General features: G+C 43.1%; 1 protein-coding gene and 6 non-coding genes across 7 annotated transcripts in view; 6 read left to right on the plus strand and 1 right to left on the minus strand.

Annotated features, from left to right (window-relative positions):
- Positions 1-1,299: 1,299 nt before the first annotated feature.
- The window catches only part of LOC126542330 (uncharacterized), a 69,443-nt gene continuing 44,905 nt past the window's right edge, over positions 1,300-25,837 (minus strand). Inside the window, exon 9 of the mRNA XM_072286122.1 lies at positions 1,300-1,864. Within this exon, the coding sequence (XP_072142223.1) occupies positions 1,658-1,864 (207 nt within the window). The 3' untranslated portion in view covers positions 1,300-1,657. The remainder of the gene's footprint in view (positions 1,865-25,837) is intronic.
- On the plus strand, positions 4,237-4,308 carry TRNAP-UGG (transfer RNA proline (anticodon UGG)). The gene has a single exon. It is a non-coding gene; the product is annotated as a tRNA-Pro (tRNA).
- Positions 8,606-8,677, plus strand: TRNAP-UGG (transfer RNA proline (anticodon UGG)). The gene has a single exon. It is a non-coding gene; the product is annotated as a tRNA-Pro (tRNA).
- TRNAP-UGG (transfer RNA proline (anticodon UGG)) lies at positions 13,837-13,908 on the plus strand. The gene has a single exon. It is a non-coding gene; the product is annotated as a tRNA-Pro (tRNA).
- On the plus strand, positions 16,025-16,096 carry TRNAP-UGG (transfer RNA proline (anticodon UGG)). The gene has a single exon. It is a non-coding gene; the product is annotated as a tRNA-Pro (tRNA).
- Positions 22,189-22,260, plus strand: TRNAP-UGG (transfer RNA proline (anticodon UGG)). Its single transcript has one exon. It is a non-coding gene; the product is annotated as a tRNA-Pro (tRNA).
- Positions 24,721-24,792, plus strand: TRNAP-UGG (transfer RNA proline (anticodon UGG)). Its single transcript has one exon. It is a non-coding gene; the product is annotated as a tRNA-Pro (tRNA).

Below are 25,837 nucleotides of genomic sequence, written 5' to 3' on the forward strand. Positions count from 1 at the left end.
CCATCACTTCGGGGCGCGCACGCACATTATGTTGACGTCACGCACATGTACATTATCCGGAAACGGAATCGGTCGTCGGCTACGAAGCGAAGTGGCGCGAGGTGCTTTGGTGTGATCTGGAGGCGCCGTGTGCCGTGCGCAGAGCCTGTGCGTGCCGTGTGCACGGGCGAGATTGGCGTTGGTGGTGATGGTGATCTCTGTGGCCCCTCTGTTGGCGCCTTTAGCGAGCCTCCGTGAGAGGCGGTGACGACCTCGACATCCAGAAGACGCGTTTGAGTTGGGAGACAAAGAATTTAGGAGGCAATTCAGGCTCTCCAGAGATGCAGTGTGCCACCCGTGCGAGTTGCTTGAGGTTGTTTTGGGGCCGCAACGCACTAGCGGCATTGATACTGCGGCCAAAGTGGTGTGCGTATCGCCATTTTTTGCGACTGGTGGTTTCCGACAGTGCCTGGCCAACGAGGAAACTGTCGCTCTCTCTCAGTCGTCAGTGAGCCGCATTATTTTTTTTTTTTTTGTTGCGGAAGCCATAGCAACCACCGGCGAAGAAAAATGGGGGTGGGGGTGAAATCTCCGAACACGACGAATGAAAAGGCGGCGGTGAAGGAAAGCTTCCTCGAACGTGGCACGCCAAGTTAGCGTATGAGGTCCCGCCTAGAGGCATAAATGGGTCTAGAGCAGCAAACCAAATATGCGCTAAATCACTCACCACCAGTATGTCACACACACGTTTCATAATGAAAAACATAATACCTCATCAATAACATCAACAAATTATTTTTGTCTATGAGGAAGCATTCCTAATTTGCTATATTTATTCTTTGTTTTGTGGCGTTCATTTCCAGAAAAAAACCTGCCCACCGATTGGCCAGTCCTTCCTCTCGTTCTCATTAGGTCAGCGGACCGCCAAATGTGACGCGACCGTGAAACTGAATTCTTTGGAACCCGAATCTTTACAGGATATGGCTCCTGATACGCAGAAACGAGCCATTAGGGGTCGCATAAATTAATGCATATGACGACGTTGATAAGTCCCGTATCCCCAAAATTTTCGCATTCCTTTTCAGGAGGGTCGCTCTCTGAGAGCGCGGCGACAAAGCTATGGAAAGTTCTTCGAAAATTTGCATAAGCTTGCTAAAATGGCTATTAATATGCTCCACGCATACGTGTTTGTTCTGGGCGCTAAAATGAAGACTCCGTCGTGGGCAAGAACCTAGAGAAAAGCTCCTATCATTTCTTTTATTTTCTTCTTAAACCATAGCATGTCCGCCATACCTGTCACCATCTTGCGCAATTTGTCCTCTGGTGGATCGTGCACATATTCAAGTGGTGCATAAAAAAAGCGAATGAAATTTTTTTGAAGACAAGTGACTACAGAGAAGGCCACACGCTCATCCTCTAAGGATGATTATTTATTGCCGTGTTTGTATCCCGATATTATATAGTTCGTCCTTCAGAAAGCTTCAAAAATTGCACTCAGCCTGTGCTGACGTAACTGTCCAAAGAGAGCGAAATTGGTACATCAACGTTTATATATATAAAATCACACTGTTTCAATCATTCCACCTTAGGGTTTGCTGGTGACAGCAGCCGGGCACACGAACTTGATATTCAAAGGCACATTGAAAAGCAGTCCCCTGCTCGAAACATATGTCTATAGTCAGTAAGGTTCTAGCAGCTTTCGCAGCGCGTATCGGTGTTGTTTGCCTATTTCACGACGCACAGCTTCAGTTCTCGCGAAAGCAACCGTCGACTCGGCGTACAGTGGGCATTTCCGACCGACACTGTCCTCAAAGTTCATGTCAACCAAAGTCCATCCAAATATGGCTTCGCTCTTCTTTGGCATATCCTTCAGCACATTCTTGATCTGCGAAAGAAACGTGATAGGACGGGAAAAAATTTGGGGCAGTTTAGCTCGCATGTGTTATGCGCATATATTGCACATGTTTACGTGTATACTATCAGTGGTATAACTTGTTGCCCACACCGCAAAAGCAGTGCAAATGGAACTTATTCCTTGCCATGGAACACAAATAGGGAAGAGAAACTTTCCTGTAATATAGCATACAAACATGGGTAACTGTTTTTAACGAATTCCGCTGTGAGAGATCTCGGCCCGCATTCACAAAACGCTATCGCGATGTAACTGTTCTCAAGAGCTAATTCTAGGCAATCATGACGCTGGACATTGTATAGCCAACCAATGCACATAAATCTTACGAACTAAAAGCTTTGTGAAATCCGCCCCTATTCTTCTAGTGGCATCATTCTTCCTTGGGAGATTGAAGTGCGCGACTCAAACCACATTCGATCTATATCTCTCTCTCTTGAATGCCACGTTTTTTTAACACGCTAGCGTCCCGCGAGCATCACTGGCGATACAGACTGCATCATCACCTGACGAGGCACAGATTAGCTTCTGCGTCATAGGTTAGGAGAGCTAAAAGGTCCTCACTCGCTCATTGGCGTCTTGAAGTTCCCTTCAACGTGTTGCGATTGCTGAAGAATTATTGATGATAAGAAGTGCCCAGCTTAGATATTTTTTGGCAGCACGGCTTAAGTTTTATTTTAAACGGACGTTGTAAAGTGCTAGGCTCTTATATGATGCAGCGCAAACAGACTCACGCACCAACGAGACACTATAGCAGATGTCTCGGAGTTCTTTTTAGTTAATGCATTGGTTTCATACATGACTGACAAGTCAGTGGCACTCTCGAAACCCAGGCAATAAAGTAGCGTGATGAGGCTTTTACTTTTCAGATGTAGGTTGTTCATAAATATTTCGGGCAAATCATTGAGTCAGAAAGCACGAACAAAACGTATTCATATTGTTCCATGTCGCGGTCAATACTGAAAAGCGGGTGAAAGCTGCGCCATAAACATGAAATACATGAAATATACAAACGTCCTATATGAATTCCTTAGAATAACTTTTAAATCTTGGCTAGAGAGGCAACATGTTTCTTTCTACATACAGGCCACATCTCTGAGAAGGCGTGGCAAGTTTACAGCAACCGAGGCTATGTTGCCATTTTCTTGCGCTATGTGGCACCGGCAAACCAAAACGCCTTCTTGCAGGCACAGCTCGTATGCAGTACATGGTACACTTGCGCAGAGCGCGTGAGCACCGCGCATAGAGGTGTACCAGCGGCTCTGACTTCGACACCAAGCACTGGTCCGAGGCAACGTTGCGCCTGCGTATGCTCAACTATACGAGCCAGCTCAGCAAACCTGACGGCGACAACGGAAAAAAGATATTGCCCGAACAGCGATAAGGCTCCTTGTGGATGACTGCCTTCGCGTAAGGTAACTGATAAAATAGAACTACGCTAAGGCAATAGGCTCGTATAAAGTGGCGGGTCCAACGCTTCGCAGCACATGTTTAGAAGTGGTAAGAAAGTATTGTTCCGAGCCTGCTGTCTCCCGCGTGGAATGTGCTGATGAAAGTGGCAGCGCACCGCTCCGGCGCTCTTAATATGTGCTCTGTGGGCTACACACAATACAAAAGTATATGAGGCAAAGCATACCGGGGGTATCAAAAGCTTTTCTACACAATTATCAATGTACAGAAACATCTATAGTTCATATTTGCGAAATCCTCGATCACCAACTAGAATGCCTCATGGCGATGTAGGTATGCGAGAAGAGGCCACGGCGGCCGCATTTCGATGGGGGTGAAATGTGAAAACACCCGTGTACTTAGATTTAGGTGCACGTTAAAGAAACCCTGGTGGTCGAAATTTCCTAAGTCCCCCACTACGGCGTGCCTCATAATCAAAAAGTGGTTTTGGCACGTAAAACCCCACAATTTAATTTATGCGAGAAGCAAAAGAAGCTTGCGCCTTTTATTTAGCAGTGTACAGTACGCTGTACGCTGCGCTGTCTTCTCTCGTTTCATCTTTCTCTGTTTGCCTGTCCACACGCTTATTCGCACCACACCATTTGTTTCCTAAATTAGGAAAACTACTTGCGCGCAAAGTGGTTTACGTTCCATACAAGTGTAATCGGCAACATATATGCAGATTTCTTTCTTTTACTCAGTGCGCCGCGATATGATTGATGAGCGCTGAGCAAGACCTTTCTACGTAGCTCGACTTTCAATCCTTCCGTATAGCCGCGCCGAACGAGGCCGGCGCGTTGCGAATGGCGGCAACCGGCTTTTGTTGCGCAAGCTGCACGTACACTATCTGTAACATAAAGATAGGAACTGCTGTGCTTGCTCCGCCGCCTGCGCACGACGGCCCGTTGGTCTAGGGGTATGATTCTCGCTTTGGGTGCGAGAGGTCCCGGGTTCAAATCCCGGACGGGCCCGATGTGTTTTCTTTTTTTTATTTTGACAAAAGTTACAGTCAAGCTAACAAAATCCTTTCTAATATGAAAGAGTGCCGAAGAAAAACAAAAGATATGTGATAACAGAAACGTTTCTCCCAAGTAAGAGTGCGTGCGTTTATCTAATTTTTTTAAAATATATGATTGAACTTTACATGGGCGTAGCTGTTCTTCAAGTTGTTAGCTATGCTTTCGTAGTGCCAGACCAGTAACTTGTCGCAACAGAACTGCTTGTTGGCCTAGTTGGTGCTTGCAAAAGGACATGTTTTTGCCGCAATTGAACACTCACAAAAGGAAGACACAAAAAGACAACACGAGCGGCACTTCCAACTTTCAGTTGGAAGTGCCGCCCGTTTTGTCTTTATGTGTCTTCCTTTCGTGAGTGTTAGTTGCGGCAAAAAAAAATGTCTTTCAGTAACTTGTCATAATCACAAATTCTATTTGCAAACCAATACTACACACTATAGAAAATTGCACCCTTAAGGGTGTTTCTCTCGTGTCTGTAAACTCACCCCCTTTGCAGCCACAGAAAACGCTGTTTAGGCGAACTAATACACCAATTTGAAAGGGTGATTTATTGGAATAGCACCATTTCCCCACATGTGTGCTTTGCCAAAATGTCTACTTTGTTTTATTTTTACAGCGATATATTTTTTTTTTAATTTTATCCCTACCCTATATAGTCTTTCGAACGTCTGCCGAAGTAGTAATACCGAAGTGTTTTCCGAGACGTTTATAAATAAACAAATCGAAGAAAAGAAAACCGCGTACCTGTAAATTTAAACTGCGTACCCTACAGGTTGCCAGCCGGAAGCATTAGTTCACGCCCAATCCACTGACACATCTCCAAGAAATAATACAGTACCTTATTAATGCGGTGGCGCCTCTAGCTCCTCTGATGGGCTGACGTCACGCTCTTCAGTGTTTCAGCCTATCTATGAATCAGCACCAAGGTGAAAGAATTCAAGTGGATGCTAGCGCTAAGATGTGAAAGGCAGCAAGGAGAGAAGAGGACGAACTAGTGTGTTTCCACTTTACGACCGGGAGGTGCAACCTGCACAGTAAATGCTGCGTTCTTATTGGTAGAAGATCGCTCCGCGCGCACCTGTGAATACTTATTTACACCAATACTGCATGAAATAGCGCAAGGCTTACTGAGCATAATATTGCACAAGCCCCAATGACACACCAGAAAGAACATGCGCCTGAAGAACTATATACGATTGGCTGATGCGCCATGATTCCCTAACGATTGGCAGCTGATCTATAAAACAACACTGAGCTAAAACAACTTAACGAAGCCGGTGGTAGAAAGCAAAAGGCAGCATGGGAAATAAATGAGGAAACTGTGCATTTCCACTTTACGATCGGAGACGCCACGTACGCGAAGTAGCAGGTTGAAATCCATAGCCTACTGAGACCATATGACGGGCTCAAACAATCATTTGGCGCAAACTGCAGTGAAATATAGGCACGTACTTATGGCTTTTTACTTGCTTTAAATGTTAACCGTTAATGTTAACCGCATGTCATGCAACTCGACCTTTGATATTGTTTCGCAACCGGGAGTGGTGTCGATGCTGCTGAACCTCAAAGCTAAATCATCTCCAGGACCCGACAACATACCGAACGCTTTTCTGCGCAGATATGCTGAAGTGTTATCCCCTTTTCTTGTTGTTATCTTCCGTTCCTCGTTATCTTCGGCTAATCTTCCTACAGACTGGCTGACTGCACGTGTAGTTCCCATACCGAAAAAAGGTAACAGAACCCAGGTAACTAGTTATCGTACTATATCATTAACTTCATCATGTTGCAAGATGATCGAACATATTACAGCTAATGAAATAGCCAAATTCCTAAGTGACTACAACGTACTGTCTCCTCATCAGCATGGTTTCCGGAAGGGTTTCTCTACTGTGACGTAATTAACCACAATTATCCACAACTTTGCAAGTGCTCTTGACAAGTCAAGCCAAATTGACGTAATATTTTTAGACTTTAAGAAAGCGTTTGACCTTGTATCCCACAATAACCTTATACAAAAACTACAATCAGTAGATCTTCCAGCCTATATTATTAACTGAGTGGCGGCTTACCTGTCTAATCGCAAGCAGTTTGTTTCAATTGCTAATTACCCTTCTAACGAACTTTCAGTAACCTCTGGAGTACCTCAAGGTAGCGTGCTAGGACCTTTACTATTTCTAATGTACATGAACTACATCACTAAAGAAATTTCTCATCCTGCTCAAGTTAGCCTATTTGCTGACGATTGTGTGTTGTTTAACGAGGTTACTTGCCACGAAGATCAATTATATCTTAACTCTGACCTTCAAAACATTCTTTCCTGGTGCAGTCGGTGGGGCATGGAACTGAACAGAGAAAATAACTGTTTATATGTCCATAACAAAAAAAGGAGTCGTTTGTCTATAACCTCGGTTCTGAACCGCTCACCAAGGTCAGCCAATATAAATATCTTGGAATCACAATAACCAGTGACCTCAGCTGGAATAGCCACAGTTCTAACGTATGTAACTCGCCTTTCAGGAAGCTTTGTCTTCTCAGGCATAAACTAAAGCACGCTCCCTCTGGTACTAGATTACTGGCTTACACTTCCCTCATCCGACCGAAACTGGAATAGGCATACATTGTGTTGGATCCCTATAAGAAAATTGGCATTAACGCTTTAGAAATAGTCCAACGTAAAGCAGTCAGGTTTATTTTTTCTAAATATAGACTGACTGACCTACTAGTCTAATGAATCAACATAATATTCAAACGCTACAAGTATACGCAGGGAAATACAACGACTGAAATTTCTTTTCTTGCTTAAAAACAACTGTTTGACCCTCCACCCCCAGGCTTATGTTTAACCATTTACAGCGCGCCGAACACGGCACCGTCACGCTGATTCTTCAACACCTTATAACCCCGAACTAACATTTTTAAGTTTTCCTTCTTCCCTTGCACTGTAACAGATTGGAACAGCCTGCCATTATCACAATTGATAAACACCGATTCTATTGACCGCTTGTGTCTTTGATACTGGGGGTATTGCCATATCGGCAAGCCTTGTTACTGTTTTCCGTTTTTTTCTTTTTTACACGTGAATATTGTTTGATACTTTGCACATCTTCCATATTCTATTATTTTCACTATTTTGCAATTGTCGCTCGTTCAACTTCTCGTACTTCTTTTCGTTCCCTCTCTCCATAGTGGTTGCAAGTGCTCATATATGCGTGTGATACTGTTCTAATGTTTGTCAAGTTGTCTTCCTTCAGTGTACCTTCTCTTAATCTTATTGGTCGTCGCTTTCATTTTTGTTTTCTTATGATATTTACTTATGTTGCATTGCTTTTGTATTTTCTTTTCATGTGTGTACGTATATAAATACGTGCATACGTAAATATTTATGTATTCTGCCCCTCCTGCTTGGGCCATCATTTGGGCCTGCAGTATTGTATAAATAAATAAAATAAGTAAAGTCCCCGAGCAGCCTTAAATTCTGCAAATTGAATGTTTTACACTAAACACCCTTATACTACCCATAAATTATTGCATGCACTAAGGGTGTTCTGCTAACAAATGCACCCGTTTTCGAAATGTTCAGAGAAAGTAAGGATGCAGAAAGGGTGATTTCACATCCAATGCACCCTCGAGAGGGTAACTTTTCTGTGTGTGTGTAGTGACAAGCAAATACAAGGTTGTGGTGCTGGTACTGAAGCAAATGAATAATGTGCTATCGACAAGAGGCATGCGGCTGCTTTGCTAATATTCTATTTAAATGGACTCCCCCAGACGTTAAGCAATCAAAAAAAGATAACTCAAGCTCAATAGCAACTTTTTCACACGCTGACACACATTTAATCGCAATGTTAAGACATACATTGAGCTTTCGTAATATTGGACTTCGTTATTACTCGAAAAAAATAGTACGCCTTCTTTTTCAGCTCTCGATATTTTTCCCAATTCTTCAAGAACCTTAAGTACTTTAGGTACTTGAATGTTTTTCAGGTCTCGTTGAGAAGTCATACATAAAGGTCAACCGCCGTGAAAAGCGCGGTTGTAAGGATCGCTTCTTTCCCACCGCGTTTGACATATATAAATGAATTCGCAAAACGAAACTGTAAGCCGCAGCATCGCTGAGAATACCAAAAGGCAGTCATGCTTCACGCTGCGCACTATTGAATAGCAATAACCTCTGCCTTTAGATAAAAAAGAGAAACCTGCTCTCTTTATTGAAGTGTTGCTTGTACTGCTAAAAGATGCGAGTGAGGCAACAGGCCCGTTGGTCTAGGGGTATGATTCTCGCTTTGGGTGCGAGAGGTCCCGGGTTCAAATCCCGGACGGGCCCAGCTAGTCTTTTGAACCGCACCACTTTTTAAAGTGTTATTAAACCAGCTCAGTTTGTAACTCAAAGAACAATCATGAGCTTCTATTTATACTCGTGGACAACTTTCTGTGGCTATGAAGGGAAAGCTACGGAGGAAAAGCTCGCACAAGTGAGATCGCTTCTAACAGGAATCATGCGTTTTAATCAACGTTAGGTGAAGCTGAGGAACAGAAAACATAAACACCTTATTAGCAACAGTTAAATAAGACATAAAACACTACTGAGTGTAAAAGTTTACTTATATTGCGGCCTTTCTCTTTCGCGTCAGGAAAAGCGCGATACCGTGGCACGTGGAAGCTGCGTCTATTCAGCGTCTGTTCCGAGCAACCAAAAGCGCTGCCAATGGTGCCGGACCACTTGGCGTGGTAACACATGTGCAGCAGCCACGCGCCCGTAGGTTTCCCTTCATAGCCACGGAAAGCCGACCGCGAGTACAGACTTTTCCGATCTTTTCTTCGCACGTCGGGACACTACCAAGGTCACACACGTGACGTCATCTGGGTAAAATCTGTCCATTGGTCCATGTCCGAGGAACATCAACTGCAGTCGGTCTCCTAGCATGCCTTGATGGCCACACAATCACGCACTCGCGCTTTCACGTTGTCTCGCTTTAGTTGTGCGCGTTCAATTAATTTCACGTCGTGTACCGTGTTTTGTAATGCGCGTACGCAGGCAAAGATCATGTAGTTGAAATAAAGCGCGAAGTCCTCGTGAGCGAAAGTTCATGGTGTAATAGAACGAAAAGGAGTGCTTTCGGTGCTAACGGCAGTGCCCACGTGTATCCATAAGAAGTACGCAGCAAAAAGAGACAACTACTGAGAATGGCAGCGATGACGAGAGCAGAGAAGCCTCTTGCTTGCTGCAAACTCCCGAATGCCTTAAGAGCCCTTTAAAGTAGCAGTCAATGAATGAAGCGTAGCAACCAATGAACACGTACTCTCGTTGTTAAAGAATGACTTTTAAATGAACACGTGAATGCTGGCACGCATGAAGTGGCGACGTCATGCGCGCATACTAACAGCAGATACGTTTCACGATCCAAGCAACTTCGCGCGATAACCATTTCTTCTAAAATATTGGTTTATTTCGAAGCACAGGCTTGCCATATTGACGTCAGAGCCTAAACGGTGAAGGCATTCTGTTAAATCGGAAGTGTTTACAGCAAATAACGACGCCAGCGCTTTTTAAGCGTCCGCGTTAGCTAGTTGAAAAATTGGTCACTAATAAAGATCTTGAGCTCATTCCTTCAGAAACGCATATTTAAAAGGCAGCCTTGTTGCACCTCAGACCCTCGCACTCCGAACGAAAAAAATATTAAGATAGAAAGAATGTAAGAAAAGTTTTCGCGGGAAGCCTCGTTCATCAGAAAGGTTCATTTCCGCATATACAAGTGCACACTGCCACACTTTAAACGTTAAACATACATTGATAATAGTTGTTTCGTAGACACAATAATTGTTTGTTATAACTATTTAATCACCGCGAAGAAATACGTATATTCTACGAATCTATAATCGGTTATACTTGCACTTTCGCATCTAACGCTGTGTACGCATTTAGCATCAAGTGGGATCACCTGCATTCAAGAAATGCTAACAATAAACCATACTTGCACCGGTTGAAGAAGAAAGTAACTGATTACAATTACAATTACCTTGCAAGATTTATTAGATTACAGTTACATATTACGGCCCCACGAAAGTAATTGAACAATTACTAAAAAAGCAGTGCGTCAAACCGAAACTTTCTTTTTGTTCCGGTTTTAATTCCAGTCCTGCAAAAACAGTTCTATTGCGATTGAACTCCGGAGAGAAATAATAGCAGTTCAAACTGGTTCGAGCCAGTTAAAGTTTATTTGCATAACCAAAGAATAATTACGTAAGAAAAAGCATACAATTATTTTGTAAGCAAGCTCGACTCTGCAGATACCAAGTAGCACGGAGAAATTACGCCTGCTATTCTTCATGCTATCGTAGTTAGTAGGTAAAGGGAACTAAGTAGATCCAACACCAGTGTTGGAATCTATAAAAAGAGAACCTTTAGTGAGATAGCCAACAATTTGTTCAGGAAATGCAGAGAGTCCTCTAACCAGCTACCTTTCTGTGCAAAGGGAAGGGAAACGAGATAAAAGATGACTCAGAAGGGTTTGGGTGCGAGGTAGTTGGTACGGATCATTCATATTTAAAACAGCGCAAAAAAAAAAAAAAAACACTGACAAGGGAGGACACAGGACGAGCGCTGGAGAGGTTTCGAAGGGGAGGCCCCTGTCAGGCCATGTGGCCTTTAGCTCTTGTTTCTTCTTTCTGTAATGAAGAAAGAAATAAACTTCAACTTCAACTTCAAAGCTAGTTGGTACGGATCATTCATTCGTCGGGCCATTCAGCACTCGTTCTGTGTCCTCCCTTGTCCGTGTCTATTTGGCGCTGTCTTAAATATGAAAGATAAAAGAGCTGGCGGTGTGAGGAGCGAGGATGGGGATACACAGTAGAAGGAGACTACATACGCGTTCTTGTACAAATGGCACGTTCACAGCCTTGAATCTATAAGCCGGTGTTAACTCAAAATTCCGAGAGAGGCTTGTTTCGCGAAAGCGTTCTATGCTATTATTTTTGGCAATGGAAAATTACAGCCGATCCAATAGTAGGAAAAGAAAGCTTCGATTTATTTAAACTTGAGGAAGCCCATGTCCGAAGCAGCCTCATTGTCATTGCACCTACTTCAAATTGTGCGAATGAAAGCCATTGTCCAGCTAGGATGTGCGTATACTTATTTCAACGGTCATATACTATAGGTTTCCAACTAATGGAAAACTATTTGTCGATCATCAATTTCAAACGCTTAGTGGTACGCTATTAACATGTCTGCCCTCCGACGCGATACGTAGAAAACCGTACTAATGGCGGTGCTAATTCTAATATCAGGGGAAGATGGTGCGGACTTACATATGCATACCTCGACTACGCAAAAGCATTGTTGAGCCACAAGTGTAGAGAATGCATGGTTTAAAAGTTCTAGAAAAAGCAGCCAGCCTGAATCTAAAACCGTTATTTTTGCTGTTCGGTTTCACTCCGTAGCGAAAGAAATGGTGGCGCTCCGGTTCAGTTCCGGTTCCAGCAAAAATAACGGTTTTCCCCCTTTTTCACTTTCGAGTCAGTTCCGGTTCGATACCTCGCTAAAAAACAATCGATTACTTTAGCGTTACTGTCCTGCCTGAAATTATTATCATTTTAAACATGCAGCAGCAAATAGAACGAGCTGGCCTGGGCCTTTCAATGGGTCCTCCGCCATCCTTCGCACGTTGGTTATCCCCAATAAAATTTTCAAACTTTGCTTTTTTTTTCCTAGTTTTCTTTGGAGCACTTATGAAGCGACACTGAAAACTAGCTCGATGTGGGCGCTGCAGCCAAGGGCTGCCTTATGACGTACGAACACCTCACTTAAAAGCTTTTCGTTACTCAATAACGCAGTGTTCGGGTCTGTGTGTACTACGAAGCCTAAAGCTTTATTCTTATTCGGGCTAAAGGTGAAGGCACTCTTGATAGGGGTAAGGGAAAATCCGGTGGGCCGCCAACTGGCGTCCTCCACTCGTTGGCAATTGAGACCAAAACGATTAATTGGAACAAACTCCAGTGAACGTTCACGTCCCTTAAAGATATGGGATGACCAAATATGTGATATAATTTATTATGAAGCTGCAAGTTATTAGCCTTTAGTAGTCCTCGTATGTATTAAAATAGCAAATAAAGTCTATGTGAATCACTTGTATATAAAACATACAGAAACATATGCACTTAATTGCCCCAAAAAGGCTGTCTTCAACAGAGAAGTCATAGAGTACACTAAGCGGAAGAGAATTAGGCAGCAGGTCTCAGCGCCTATATATGAGGGTTGTTTAAAAGTGCTTCCAGGAGAGAGAGAGAGGGAGAGAAAGTTATTCATTAGACAAAACTGAGGAGAGGGGGGGAGCTAAGAATCCGACTTCCCAAGAGCGGTGTGCAAATCTGCAGGCCTGTCATCTTCAGGTGAGTCAAGCACAGATGAAGGACGTTGATATCTAACAAGGGGGTAACTCATGCACATGTTTTCATCCCTTTCTATGCTCGAATTACAGACAAATTTAAGTACTCAATGCTGTATTTCCTGTTATAGCTTGTTTCGCTCAGAAATGTGACTGGTTGCTTATTGGTTACTCTAAGGAACATGTGCTTGAATTACAGTGAGCGTTACTGCTTAAACAAAGTAATCGGTCAATTGAAGAATACACGATAGAACACATATACACATAACTCATTACAATTAAGTTATTACATGTAATTCGTTACGTACAAGTCTGATGTAAACCAGTTAAGTCACTTCAGAGTAAACTGCTTGCACAAACAGGTAAGTAGCAACCAGACTGCAGGGTGTCAGCCATCACAGTGCGCAAGTGCATAAATGAAGACAGACGCTCCCCTTCAAACGTGACTTCATTAGACATCATTCAGTAGATATCTGTCCGAGATATGCTTATATTGTAATCTTTTTGTAGCGGGCGCGTGTTTTGAAATACCTATCGCGCAGGGTTCATTTCCGTCGGTAAGGCCCCTTTCCCTGAGCGGTTTAACATTGAAGTATATAAATGTTCTAGTATTTGGGATAATTTCGATGAAATTCGTTTCCTTGGGGGATTGAAAATAAAATTTCAGCATGCAGGTTCTACGTTAAAAGACAGTTCCCTATTTAGTATTTGTGCATAGCGAAGCAATGCGGGCGGCGCAATATTTTCCTTCGAAGCAATCCTCGATTCCCGCTTCCTCAATTTTTCTTAAACTGCTACAAAAATGTATCGCACTCAATAGAGCTGCAGCCTAACGCTGCTTGACCTTGTAAAATTTGCAAACAGTTATTTCTGCAGACATGCTGTAATGCCTGCCTCGACGTTACCCTGAAGCTTTTTGTAAGACGCATGTATTCCGGATTACGAGCGCTCAGGCCGAGATGCATTCTGAATGCCAACGGTCTGCGTGCCGCCCGACACACACACAGCTGTTGAATAACAATGAGAAGGCCAGAAATGATAAAGCCATTTTCCTAATGTAGGTGTTCCTTCGACTGTAAAGACATGCGAAGGGTCGTTCAGCGGCCCGTTGGTCTAGGGGTATGATTCTCGCTTTGGGTGCGAGAGGTCCCGGGTTCAAATCCCGGACGGGCCCAATGTGCAATTTCTTTTTTAAATTTTGGGAAAAGTTACAGTCAAGCTAACAAAATCCTTTCTGATATGAAAGAGCGCAGACGAAAAACAATAGATTTGTGATAACAGAAACGCTTCTTCCAAGTTAGAGTGCGTGCGTTTATTTTGTTTTTACTTATATGAGTGAACTTTACATGGCCGTAGCTGTTCTTGAAGTTGTTAGCTATGCTTTTGTAGTGCCAGACCAATAAATTGCTGCAATCACGAATTCTATTTGCAAACCAATACTGCACACTATGAAAATTTGCACCCTTAAGGTTGCTTCTCTCGTGTCTGTAAACTCACCCCTTTTGCAGCCATAGAAAACGCTGTTTAGGCGAACTAATACACCAATTTGAAAGGGTAATGTATTGGAATAGCACCATTTCCCCACATGTGTCCTTTGCCGAAATGTATACTTCATTTTATTTTTACAGCGATATTTTTTTTAATCCCTACCCTATATATAGTCTTTCGAAAGTCCGCCGAAGTAGTAATAACGAAGTGTTTTCTGAGACGTTTATAAATAAACAAATCGAACAAAAGAAAACCGCGTACCTGGAGATTTAAAAAGCGTACCCTACAGGTTGCCAGCCGGAAGCATTAGTTTGCGCCCAATCCACTGACACATCTCGAATAAATAATACGGTACCTTATTAATGCGGTGGCGCCTCTAGCTCCTCTGATGGGCTGACGTCACGCTCTTCAGTGTTTCAGCCTCTCTATGAATCAGCACCAAGGTGAAAGAATTCAAGTGGATGCTAGCGCTAAGATGTGAAAGGCAGCAATGAGAGAAGAGGACGAACTAGTGTGTTTCCACTTTACGACCGGGGGGTGCAACCTGCACAGTAAATCCTGCGTTCTTATTGGTAGAAGATCGCTCCTCGCGCACCTGTGAATGTTTATTTCAACCAATACTGCATGAAATAGCGGAAGACTTACTGAGCATAATATTGCACCGGCCCCGATGATACACCAGAAAGAACGTGCGCCTGAAGAACTATATACAATTGGCTGACGCGCTATGATTCGCTAATGATTGGCAGCTGATCTATAAAACAACATCGAGCTGAAACAACTTAAAACGAAGCCAGTGGAAGAAAGCGAAAGGCAGCATGGGAAATAAATGAGAAAGCTGTGCCTTTCCACTTCACCAGCGGAGACGCAATGTAACCAAAGTAGCAGGTTCCTATCCATAGCCTACTGTGAGCATATGACGTGCTCGAACAATAATTTGGCGCCAACTGCTGGGAAATAGGCACGTACTTATGGCTTTCTACTTGCTTTAAATGTTAAAGTTACCGAGCACCATTAAATTCTGCAAATTGAATGTTTTACACAAAGCACCCTTATACTACCCATAAATTATTGAATGCAATAAGGGTGTTCTGCTAAGAAATGCTCCAGTTTTCGAAATATTCAGAGAAAGTAAGGATGCAAAAAGGGTGGTTTCACTTCCAATGCACCCTCGAGAGGGTAACTTTTCTGCGTGTGTGTAGTGACAAGCAAATACAAGGTTGTGGTGCTGGTACTGAAGCAAATGAATAATGTGCTATCGACAAGAGGCATCCGGCTGCTTTGCTATTATTCTTTTTTAAATGGACTCCCCCAGACGTTAAGCAATCAAAAAAAGATAACTCAACCTCAATAGCAACTTTTTCACACGCTGACACAGATTTAATCGCAATGTTAAGACATACATTGAGCTTTCGTAATATTCGACTTCGTTAATACTCGAAAAAAATATTACGCCATCTTTTCCCGCTCTCGATATTTTTCCCAATACTTTAAGAACCTTAAGTACTTTAGGTACTTGAAGGTTTTTCAGGTCTCATTGAGAAGTCATACATAAAGGTCAACCGCCCTGAACAGCCCGGTTGTAAGGTTCGCTTCTTTCCCACCGCGTTTGACATATATAAATGAAGAATTCGCAAAACGAACCTGTAAGCCGCAGCATCGCTGAGAATACCAAGAGGCCGTCTTGCTTCACGCTGCGCACTATTGAATAACAATAACCTCTGCCTTTAGATAAAAAAGAGAAACCTGCTCTCTTTATTGAAGTGTTGCTTGTACTGCTAAAAAATGCGAGTGAGGCAACAGGCTCGTTGGTCTAGGGGTATGATTCTCGCTTTGGGTGCGAGAGGTCCCGGGTTCAAATCCCGGACGGGCCCAGCTAGTCTTTTGAACCGCACCACTTTTTAAAGTGTTATTAAACCAGCTCAGTTTGTAACTCAAAGAACAATCATGCGCTTCTATTTATACTCGTGGACAACTTTCTGTGGCTATGAAGGGAAAGCTACGGAGGCAAAGCTCGCACGAGTGAGATCGCTTCTAGAAGGAATCATGCGTTTTACCACGTTAGGTGAAGCTGAGGAAGAGAAAACATAAACACCTTGTCAGCAACAGTTAAATAAGACATAAAACACTACTGAGTGTAAAAGTTTACTTGTTTTGCGGCCTTTCTCTTTCGCCTCAGGAAAAACGCGATACTGTCGCACGTGGAAGCTGCGTCTATTCAGCGTCTGTTCCGAGCAACCAAAAGCGCTGCCAATGGTGCCGGACCACTTGGCGTGGTAACACATGTGCAGCAGCCACGCGCCCGTAGGTTTCCCTTCATAGCCACAGAAAGCCGACCGCGAGTACAGACTTTTCCGATCTTTTCTTCGCACGTCGGGACACTACCAAGGTCACACACGTGACGTCATCTGGGTAAAATCTGTCCATTGGTCCATGTCCGAGGAACATCAACTGCAGTCGGTCTCCTAGCATGCCTTGATGGCCACACAATCACGCACTCGCGCTTTCACGTTGTCTCGCTTTAGTTGTGCGCGTTCAATTAATTTCACGTCGTGTACCGTGTTTTGTAATGCGCGTACGCAGGCAAAGATCATGTAGTTGAAATAAAGCGCGAAGTCCTCGTGAGCGAAAGTTCATGGTGTAATAGAACGAAAAGGAGTGCTTTCGGTGCTAACGGCAGTGCCCACGTGTATCCATAAGAAGTACGCAGCAAAAAGAGACAACTACTGAGAATGGCAGCGATGACGAGAGCAGAGAAGCCTCTTGCTTGCTGCAAACTCCCGAATGCCTTAAGAGCCCTTTAAAGTAGCAGCCAATGAATGAAACGTAGCAACCAATGAACACGTACAGTCGTTGTTAAAGAATGACTTTTAAATGAACACGTGAATGCTTGCACGCATGAAGTGGTGACGTCATGCGCGCATACGAACAGCAGATACGTTTCATGATCCAAGCAACTTAGCGCGATAACAATTTCTTCTAAAATGTTGGTTTATTTCGAAGCGCAGGCTTGCCATATTGACGTGAGAGCCTAAACGGTGAAGGAATTCTGTTAAATCGGAAGTGTTTACAGCAAATAACGACGCCGGCGCTTTTTAAGCGTCCGCGTTAGCTAGTTGAAAAATTGGTCACTAATAAAGATCTTGAGCTCATTCCTTCAGAAACGCATATTAAAAAGGCAGCCTTGTTGCACCTCAGACCCTCGCACTCCGAACGAAAAACATATTAAGATAGAAAGAATGTAAGAAAAGTTTTCGCGGGAAGCCTCGTTCATCAGAAAGGTTCATTTCCGCATATAGAAGTGCACACTGCCACACTTTAAACGTTAAACATACATTGATAATAGTTGTTTCGTAGACACAATAATTGTTTGTTATAACTATTTAATCACCGCGAAGAAATACGTGTATTCTACGAATCTATAATCGGTTATACTTGCACTTTCGCATCTAAAGCTGTGTACGCATTTAGCATTAAGTGGGATCACCTGCATTCAAGAAATGCTAACAATAAACCATACTTGCACCTGTTGAAGAAGAAAGTAACTGATTAAAATTACAATTACCTTGCAAAATTTATTAGACTACAGTTACATATTACGGCCCCACGAAAGTAATTCAACAATTACTAAAGAACAGTGCGCCAAACCGAAACGTTCTTTTTGTTCCAGTTTTCGTTCCAGTCCTGCGGAAACAGTTCAATCGCGATTGAACTCCGGAGAGAAATAATATCAGTTCAAACGGGTTCGAGCCAGTTGAAGTTTATTTGCATAACCAAAGAATAATTACGTAAGGAAAAGCATACAATTATTTTGTAAACAAGCTCGACTCTGTAGATACCAAGCAGCACGGAAAGATTACGCCTGCTATTCTTCATGCTATCGTAGTTAGTAGTTAAAGAGAACTAAGTAGATCCAACACCAGTGTTGGAATGTATAAAAAGTGAAGCTTTAGTGAGATAGCCAAGAATTTATTGAGGAAACGCAGAGAGTCCTCTAACCAGCTACCTTTCTGTGCAGAGGGAAGGGAAACAAGATAAAAGATGACTCAGAAGGATTTGGGTGCGAGCTAGTTGGTACGGATCATTCATATTTAAAACAGCGCAAAAAAAAAAAAAACACTGACAAGGGAGGACACAGGACGAGCGCTGGAGAGGTTTCGAAGGGGAGGCCCCTGTCAGGCCATGTGGCCTTTAGCTCTTGTTTCTTCTTTCTGTAATGAAGAAAGAAATAAACTTCAACTTCAACTTCAAAGCTAGTTGGTACGGATCATTCATTCGTCGGGTCATTCAGCGCTCGTCCTGTGTCCACCCTTGTCCTTGTTTTTCTGGCGCTGTTTTAAATATGAAAGATAAAAGAGCTGGCGGTGTGAGGAGCGAGGATGAGGATACACAGTAGAATGAGATTATATACGCGTGCTTGTCCAAATGGCACGTTCACAGCCTTGAATCTATAAGCCGGTGTTAACTCAAAGTTCTGAGAGAGGCTTGTTTCGCGAAAACTTCCTATGCTATTATTGTTGGCAATGGAAAATTTCAGCCGATCCAATAGTAGGAAAAGAAAGCTTCGATTTATTTAAAGTTGAGGAAGCCCATGTCAGAAGTAGCCTCATTGTCATTGCACCTACTTCAAATTGTGCGAATGAAAGCCATTGTCCAGCTAGGAAGTGCTTACTTATTTCAACGGTCATATACTGTAGGTTTCCAACTAACGGAAAACTATTTGTCGATCATCAATTTCAAACGCTTACTAGTACGCTATTAACATGTCTGCCCCACGACACGAAACGTAGAAAAGCGTACTAATAGTGTTGCTAATTCTTAAATCAGGGGAAGATGGTGCCCACTTACATATGCACAACTCGACTACGCAAAAGCATTGTTGAGCCACAAGTGTAGAGAATGCATGGTTTGAAAGTTCTAGAAAAAGCAGGCAGCCTGAATCTAAAACCATTATTTTTGCTTTTCGGTTTCACTCCGTAGAGAAAGAAATGGTGGTGCTCCGGTTCAGTTCCGGTTCCAGCAAAAATAACGGCTTTCCCCCTTTTCCGCTTTCGATTCAGTTCCGGTTCGATACCTCGATAAAAAACATTCGGTTACTTAAGCCTTACTGTCCTGCCTGAAATTATTATCATTTTAAACATGCAGCAGCAAATGGAACGAGCTGGCCTGGGCCTTTCTATGGGTCCTCCGCCGTCCTTCGCACGTTGTTTATCCCCAATAATATTTTGAAACTTTGCTTTGTTTTTTCTTTTTCCGAGTTTTCTTTGGAACACTTATGAAGCGACACTGAAAACTAGCTCGATGTGGGCGCTGCAGCCAAGGGCTGCAGCGCCCACATGTCTGTCCCCCGACGCGATACGTAGAAAACCGTACTAATGGTGTTGCTAATTCTAAATTCAGGGGAACATGATGCGCACTCACATATGCACAACTCAACTATGCACAAACATAGTTGAGCTACAAGTGCCGATAATGCATGGTTTAAGAATTCTAGAAAAAGCAGCCAGCCTGACTCAGAAACTGTTATTTTTGTTTTTCGGTTTCACTCCGTAGTGAAAGAAATGGTGGCGCTCCGGTTAAGTGCCGGTTCCAGCAAAAATAACGGTTTTTGCCATTTTCGGCTTTCGATTCAGTTCCGGTTCGATACTTCTGTAAATAGTAATCGATTACTTAAGCGTTACTGTCCTCCCTGCAATTATTATTATTTTAAACATGCAGCAGGAAATAGAACGAGCTGGCCTGGGCCTTTCAATGGGTCCTCCGCCATCCTTCGCACGTTGTTTATCCCCAATAAAATTTTCAAACTTTGCTTTTTGTTCCCCTAGTTTTCTTTGGAACACTTATGAAGCGACACTGAAAACTAGCTCGATGTGGGCGCTGCAGCCAAGGGCTGCGTTATGATGTACGAATAGTTAAACGATTTTCGTTACTCACTAACGCGATGTTCGGGTCTATGTGTACTACAAAGCCTAGCGCTTTATCGTTATTCGGGCCATAAGTGAAGGCACTCCTGATAGGGGCAAGGGAAAAACTGAAAAAAAATATACATAGGTGATTCCCTGGCATGAATGTCCAAAGTGGCCTTCGCTGTTGAGCCGCACAAACGCAGTTTCAAATTGTCGGCCAATATCCAGTGGGCCGCCAACTGGCGTTCTCCACTCGTTAGCAATTTAGACCAAAACGAATAATTGGAACGAACTCCAGTGAACGTTCACGTTCCTTGAAGATATGGGATGACCAAATATGTTACATAATTTATTATAAAACTGCAAGTTATTAGCCCTAAAGGTACTGTTATGTATTAAAATAGCAAAAGAAGTCTATATAAATCACTTGTATATAAAGCATATAGAAACATGCGTTTAACTGCCCCAATATGTCTGTCTTCATCAGAGAAGTCAGAGTGCACTATACGCGGAGAAAAATTAGGCAGCAGCTCTCAGCGCGTATGAAGGCCGTTTAAAAGCGCCTCCAGGAGAGAGAGAGTGAGTGAGAGAGAGAGAGAGAGAGATAAAATTTTATTCATTAGAAAAGGGGGACGGGGGGGGAGCTAAGAAGTCGGACTTCCCAAGAGAGGTGTGCAAATCTACAGGCCTGTCATCTTCAGGTGATTCAAGCACAGCTGAAGGACGTTGATTTGTAAGAAGGAGGTAAGTCATGCGCATGTTTTCATCCCTTCGGGTGCTCCAATTAGAGACAAATTAAAGTACTCAATGCTGTATTCCCTGTTATAGCTTGTTTCGCTCAAAAATGTGATTGCTTGCTTGTAATTGGTTACTCTAAAGAAAATGTACTTGAATTACAGTGAGTGTTACTGCGTAAACAAAGTAATCGGTCAATTGAAGAATATACGATAGAACACATATACACATAACTCATTACAATTAAGTTATCACATGTAATTCGTTACGTACAAGTGTGATGTAAACCAGTTCAGTCACTTCGGAGTAAACTGCTTGCATAAGCAGGTAAGTAGCAGCCAGAATGCAAGGTATATGAGACATCACAGTGCGCAAGTGCATCAATGAAGACAGATGCTCCACTTAAAACGTGACTTCATTATACATCATTCACCCGTCGTGGTTGCTCAGTCGCTGTGGTTTTGGGCTGCTGAGCACGAGGTCGCGGGATCGAATCCCGGCCACGGCGGCCGCTTTCGATGGGGGCGAAAACAGCCGTGTACTTAGATTTAGGTGCACGTTAAAGAACCCCAGGTGGTCGAAATTTCCGGAGTCCTCCACTACGGCGTGCCTGATAATCAGAAAGTGGTTTTGCCACGTAAAACCTCGTAATTAATTAATTAATTAATTAATTATACATCATTCAGGAGATATCTGTCCGAGATGCGCATATATAACGTAATCTTTTTGTATCGGACACGTGTTTTTAAATACCTATCGCGGAGGGTTACCGTCAGTAATGCCCCTTTCCCTGAGCTGTTGAACATCAAAGTACATAAATGTTCTAGTATTTTAGATAATATAAATGAAAGACGTTTTCTTGGGGGATTGAATATAAGATTTCAGTATGCAGCTTCTGCGTTAAAAGAGAGTCCCCTATATTTAGTGTTTGAGCACAGCGAAACAATGCGGGCAGCGCAACATTTTCCTTCGAAGCAATCCTCGATTCCCGCTTCCTAAATTTTTCTTAAACTGCTACAAGAATTTATCGCACTCAGTAGAGCTGCAGCTGAACTCGGCATGGACATTATAAAATTTGCAAACAGCTATTCCTGCAGACATGCTGTAACGCCTGCTTCAACGTTACCCTGAAGCTTTTTGTAAGGCGCACGAACACCGTGATACCAGCGCTCAGGCCGAGACGCATTCTGAATGCCAACGGTCTGCGCGCCGCGCGACACACACACACAGCTGTTGAATAACAATGAGCAGGCCAGAAATGATAAAGCCGTTCTCCTAATGTAGGTGTTCCTTCGACTGCAAAGACATGTGAGGGGTCGTTCAGCGGCCCGTTGGTCTAGGGGTATGATTCTCGCTTTGGGTGCGAGAGGTCCCGGGTTCAAATCCCGGACGGGCCCGATGTGCAGTTTCTTTTTTTAAATTTTGACAAAAGTTGTAGTCCAGATAACAAAATCCTTTCTAATATGAAATTGTGCGAACAAAAAAACGAAAGATATGTTAACAGGAACGTTTCTCCCAAGTAAGAGTGCGTGCGTTTATTTTATTTTTAATTATATGAGTGAACTTTGCATGGGCGTAGCTGTTCTTCAAATTGTTAGCTATGATTTCGTAGTGCCAGACCAGTAAATTGTCGTAATCACAAATTATATTTGCAAAGCAATGCTACACACTATGGAAATTTGCACCCTTAAGGGTGTTTTTCTCGCGTCTGTAAACTTAGCCCCTTTACAGTCATAGAAAACGCTGTTTAGGCGAACTAATACACCAATTTGAAAGGGTGATTTATTGGAATAGCACCATTTCCCGATATGTGTGCTTTGCCGAAATGTGTACTTCGTTTTATTTTTACTGAGCTATATATTTTTTTTAATTTTATCTCCAGCCTAGTGTTTAGGACGTCCGTCGAAGTAGTAATCCTGAAGTGTTTTCCGAGATGTTTACAAATAAAAAAAGCGAACAAAAGAAAACAGCGAACCTGGATTTAAACTGCGTATCTACAGGTTGCCAAACGGAAGCGTTAGCTTTCGACCAATCCCCTGACACACCTCCAAGAAATATAGTACAACACCTTATTAATGCGGTAGCGCCTCTAGCTGCTCTGATGGGCTGAGGTCACGCTCTGCAGTGTTTCAGCCTCTCTATGAATCAGCACGAAGGTGAAAGAATTCAAGTGGAGCTAGCGCTAAGATGTGAAAGGCAGCAAGTATAGAGAAGCTAATGAACTAGTGTGTTTCCACTTTACGACCGGGACGTGCAACCTGCACAGTGAATGCTGCGTTCTTATTGGTAGAAGATCGCTCCGCGCGCACCTGTGAATGTTTATTTCAACCAATACTGCATGAAATAGCGCAAGACGTACTGCGCATAATATAGCACCGGCCCCAATGACACACCAGAAAGAACATGCGCCTGAAGAACTATATACGATTGGCTGATGCGCTATGATTCCCTAACGATTGGCAGCTGATCTATAAAACAACACTGAGCTAAAACAACTTAACGAAGCCAGTGGTAGAAAGCAAAAGGCAGCATGGGAAATAAATGAGCAAATTGTGCATTTCCACTTTACCATCGGAGACGCCACGTACGCGAAGTAGCAGGTTGAAATCCATAGCCTACTGAGACCATATGACGTGCTCAAACAATCATTTGGCGCAAACTGCAGTGAAATAGGCACGTACTTATGGCTTTTTAGTTGCTCTAAATGTTGGAGTTACCGAGCGCCAGTAAATGCTGCAAATTGAATGTTTTACACAAAACGACCTTTTGGCACCCATAAATTATTGAAAGCACTAATGGTGTACTGCTAACAAATGCACCCGTTTTCGAAATGTTCCGAGAAAGTAAGGACGCAAAAAGGGTGTTTTCAGATCCAATGCACCCTCGAGAGTAACTTTTCTTAGTGTGCATGGTGACAAGCCTCCAAATACAAGGTTGTGGTACTAGTACTGAAGCAAATAAATAATGTGATCTCGACAACAGGCATGCGGCTGCTTTGCAATTATATATTTTTAAAGGATGGTCTGCTGTAAGCGTTAAGCAATAAAAGAAGGAAAACTCAAGCTCAATAGCACCTTTTTCACACGCTGATACACATCTAATTACGATGTTAAGAAGTACACAGCGTGGCAATGCAGCATGCAACAGTCAATTCTCGTCTGTAATGCGTGTGTTCCTACGAGAGCAATAACTGTAGTCCTTCGAGAGAAGCATGCTAAACATATTACCGAGATGCAGTTATTTGGGACAATGTGCTCAACATGCCATTCGTGTTAGGCTTGTAGTATGTAACTTTTTGAGCTGACAGAGCCTTACTTTTTTCGAAGACGGGTCATTTTTATCGACGCGATAATGAGTTAGCTGATGGTGTTTAGGAAATGAAATTTCAATGCTGTAAAGTTCTCTCTAACAACTAGTTATAGAACCTAAGCGCAGAATGTGTGCCGCCCATTAAGCCCTAGAATTCGCTTTTGTAATATTCGACTTAGTTATTACTCAAAAAAATTATTACGCTTTCTTTCCGCTCTCGATATTTTCAAAATAGTTTAAGAACCTTAAGTACTTAAGGTACTTAAAGGCTTTTCAGGTCTGACTGAGAAGTCATACATAAAGTCAACCATCCTGAATAGGGCGGTTGTAACGTTCGCTTCTTTCCCACCGCGTTTGAGATATATAAATAGAGAATTGGCAAAACGGACCTTTAAGCCGGAGCATCACTGAGAATACCAAAAGACAGTCTTGCTTCACGCTGCGCACTATTGAATAACAATAAACTCTGCCTTTAGATAAAAAAGAAAAGACCTGCTCTCTTTATTGAAGTGTTGCTTGTACTACTAAAAGATACGCGTGAGGCAACAGGCCCGTTGGTCTAGGGGTATGATTCTCGCTTTGGGTGCGAGAGGTCCTGGGTTCAAATCCCGGACGGGCCCAACTAGTCTTTCGAAACGCACAACGCTTTAAAGTGTCGTTAAACCACTTATTTTTTAATTCAAAGAAGAATCGTGCTATTTATACTCGCGGACAACTTTCTGTGGCTATGAAGGGAAAGCTACGGAGGCAAAGCTCGCACAAGTGAGAGCGCTTCTGAAAAGAGTCCCACGTTTTAATCCACGTTAGGTTAAGCTGAGGAAGAGAAAGCATAAACACCTTATTAGCAACAGTTAAATAAGACATGCCGCTGAGTATAAAAGTTTACTTATTTTGCGTCTTTTCCCTTCCGCATCGGGACAAACGCGAAACCGTCACACGTGGAAGCTGCGTCGGTTCAGCGTCTGTTCCGAGCAACCAAAAGCGCTGTCAATGGTGCCGGACCACTTGGCGTGGTAACATATATGCAGCAGCCACGTACCCGTAGTTTCCCTTCATAGCCACAGCAAGTTGACCGCGAGTACAGACTTTTTCGATCTTTTCTTCGCACGTCGTGAAACCACCAAGGTCACGCACGTGACGTCACGTGGGTAAAAGTTGTCGATTGGCCCATATACGAGGAACATCAGCTGCAGTCGGTCTCCTAGCATGCCTTGAGTCATGCGGCCGCGCTTTCTCGTCGTCTCACTTTCTAGTTGTGCGTTTTCAATTAATTTCACGTCGTGTAGCGTGTTTTGTACTGCGCGTACGCAGGCAGCTAGCATGTAGTTGAAATAAAGCGCGAAGTCTTCATTAGCGAAAGTTCATGGTGTAATAGAACAAAAAGGACTGCCTTCGGTACGCGCGCCTCCATTAGAAGTACGCGGCAAAAAGAGAGAACTATACTGAGAATGGTAGCGAAGGCGAGAGTAGAGAAACCTCTTGCTTGCCTTCTAGCTCCCGAGTGCCTTAGGAGCCCTTTAAAGTACATTTGTTTGGAGTCGACTAAAAAGTATCTAAACGTAGCAGCCAATGAATACGTACGCTCGCTGTTAAAGAATGACTTTTAGATAAACACGTGAATACTTGCACGCATGAAGTGGCGACGTCATGCGCTCAACAGCAGAT

This window comes from Dermacentor andersoni, chromosome 2 (assembly GCF_023375885.2).
Source record: "Dermacentor andersoni chromosome 2, qqDerAnde1_hic_scaffold, whole genome shotgun sequence".
Classification (NCBI taxonomy): Eukaryota; Metazoa; Arthropoda; class Arachnida; order Ixodida; family Ixodidae; genus Dermacentor; species Dermacentor andersoni.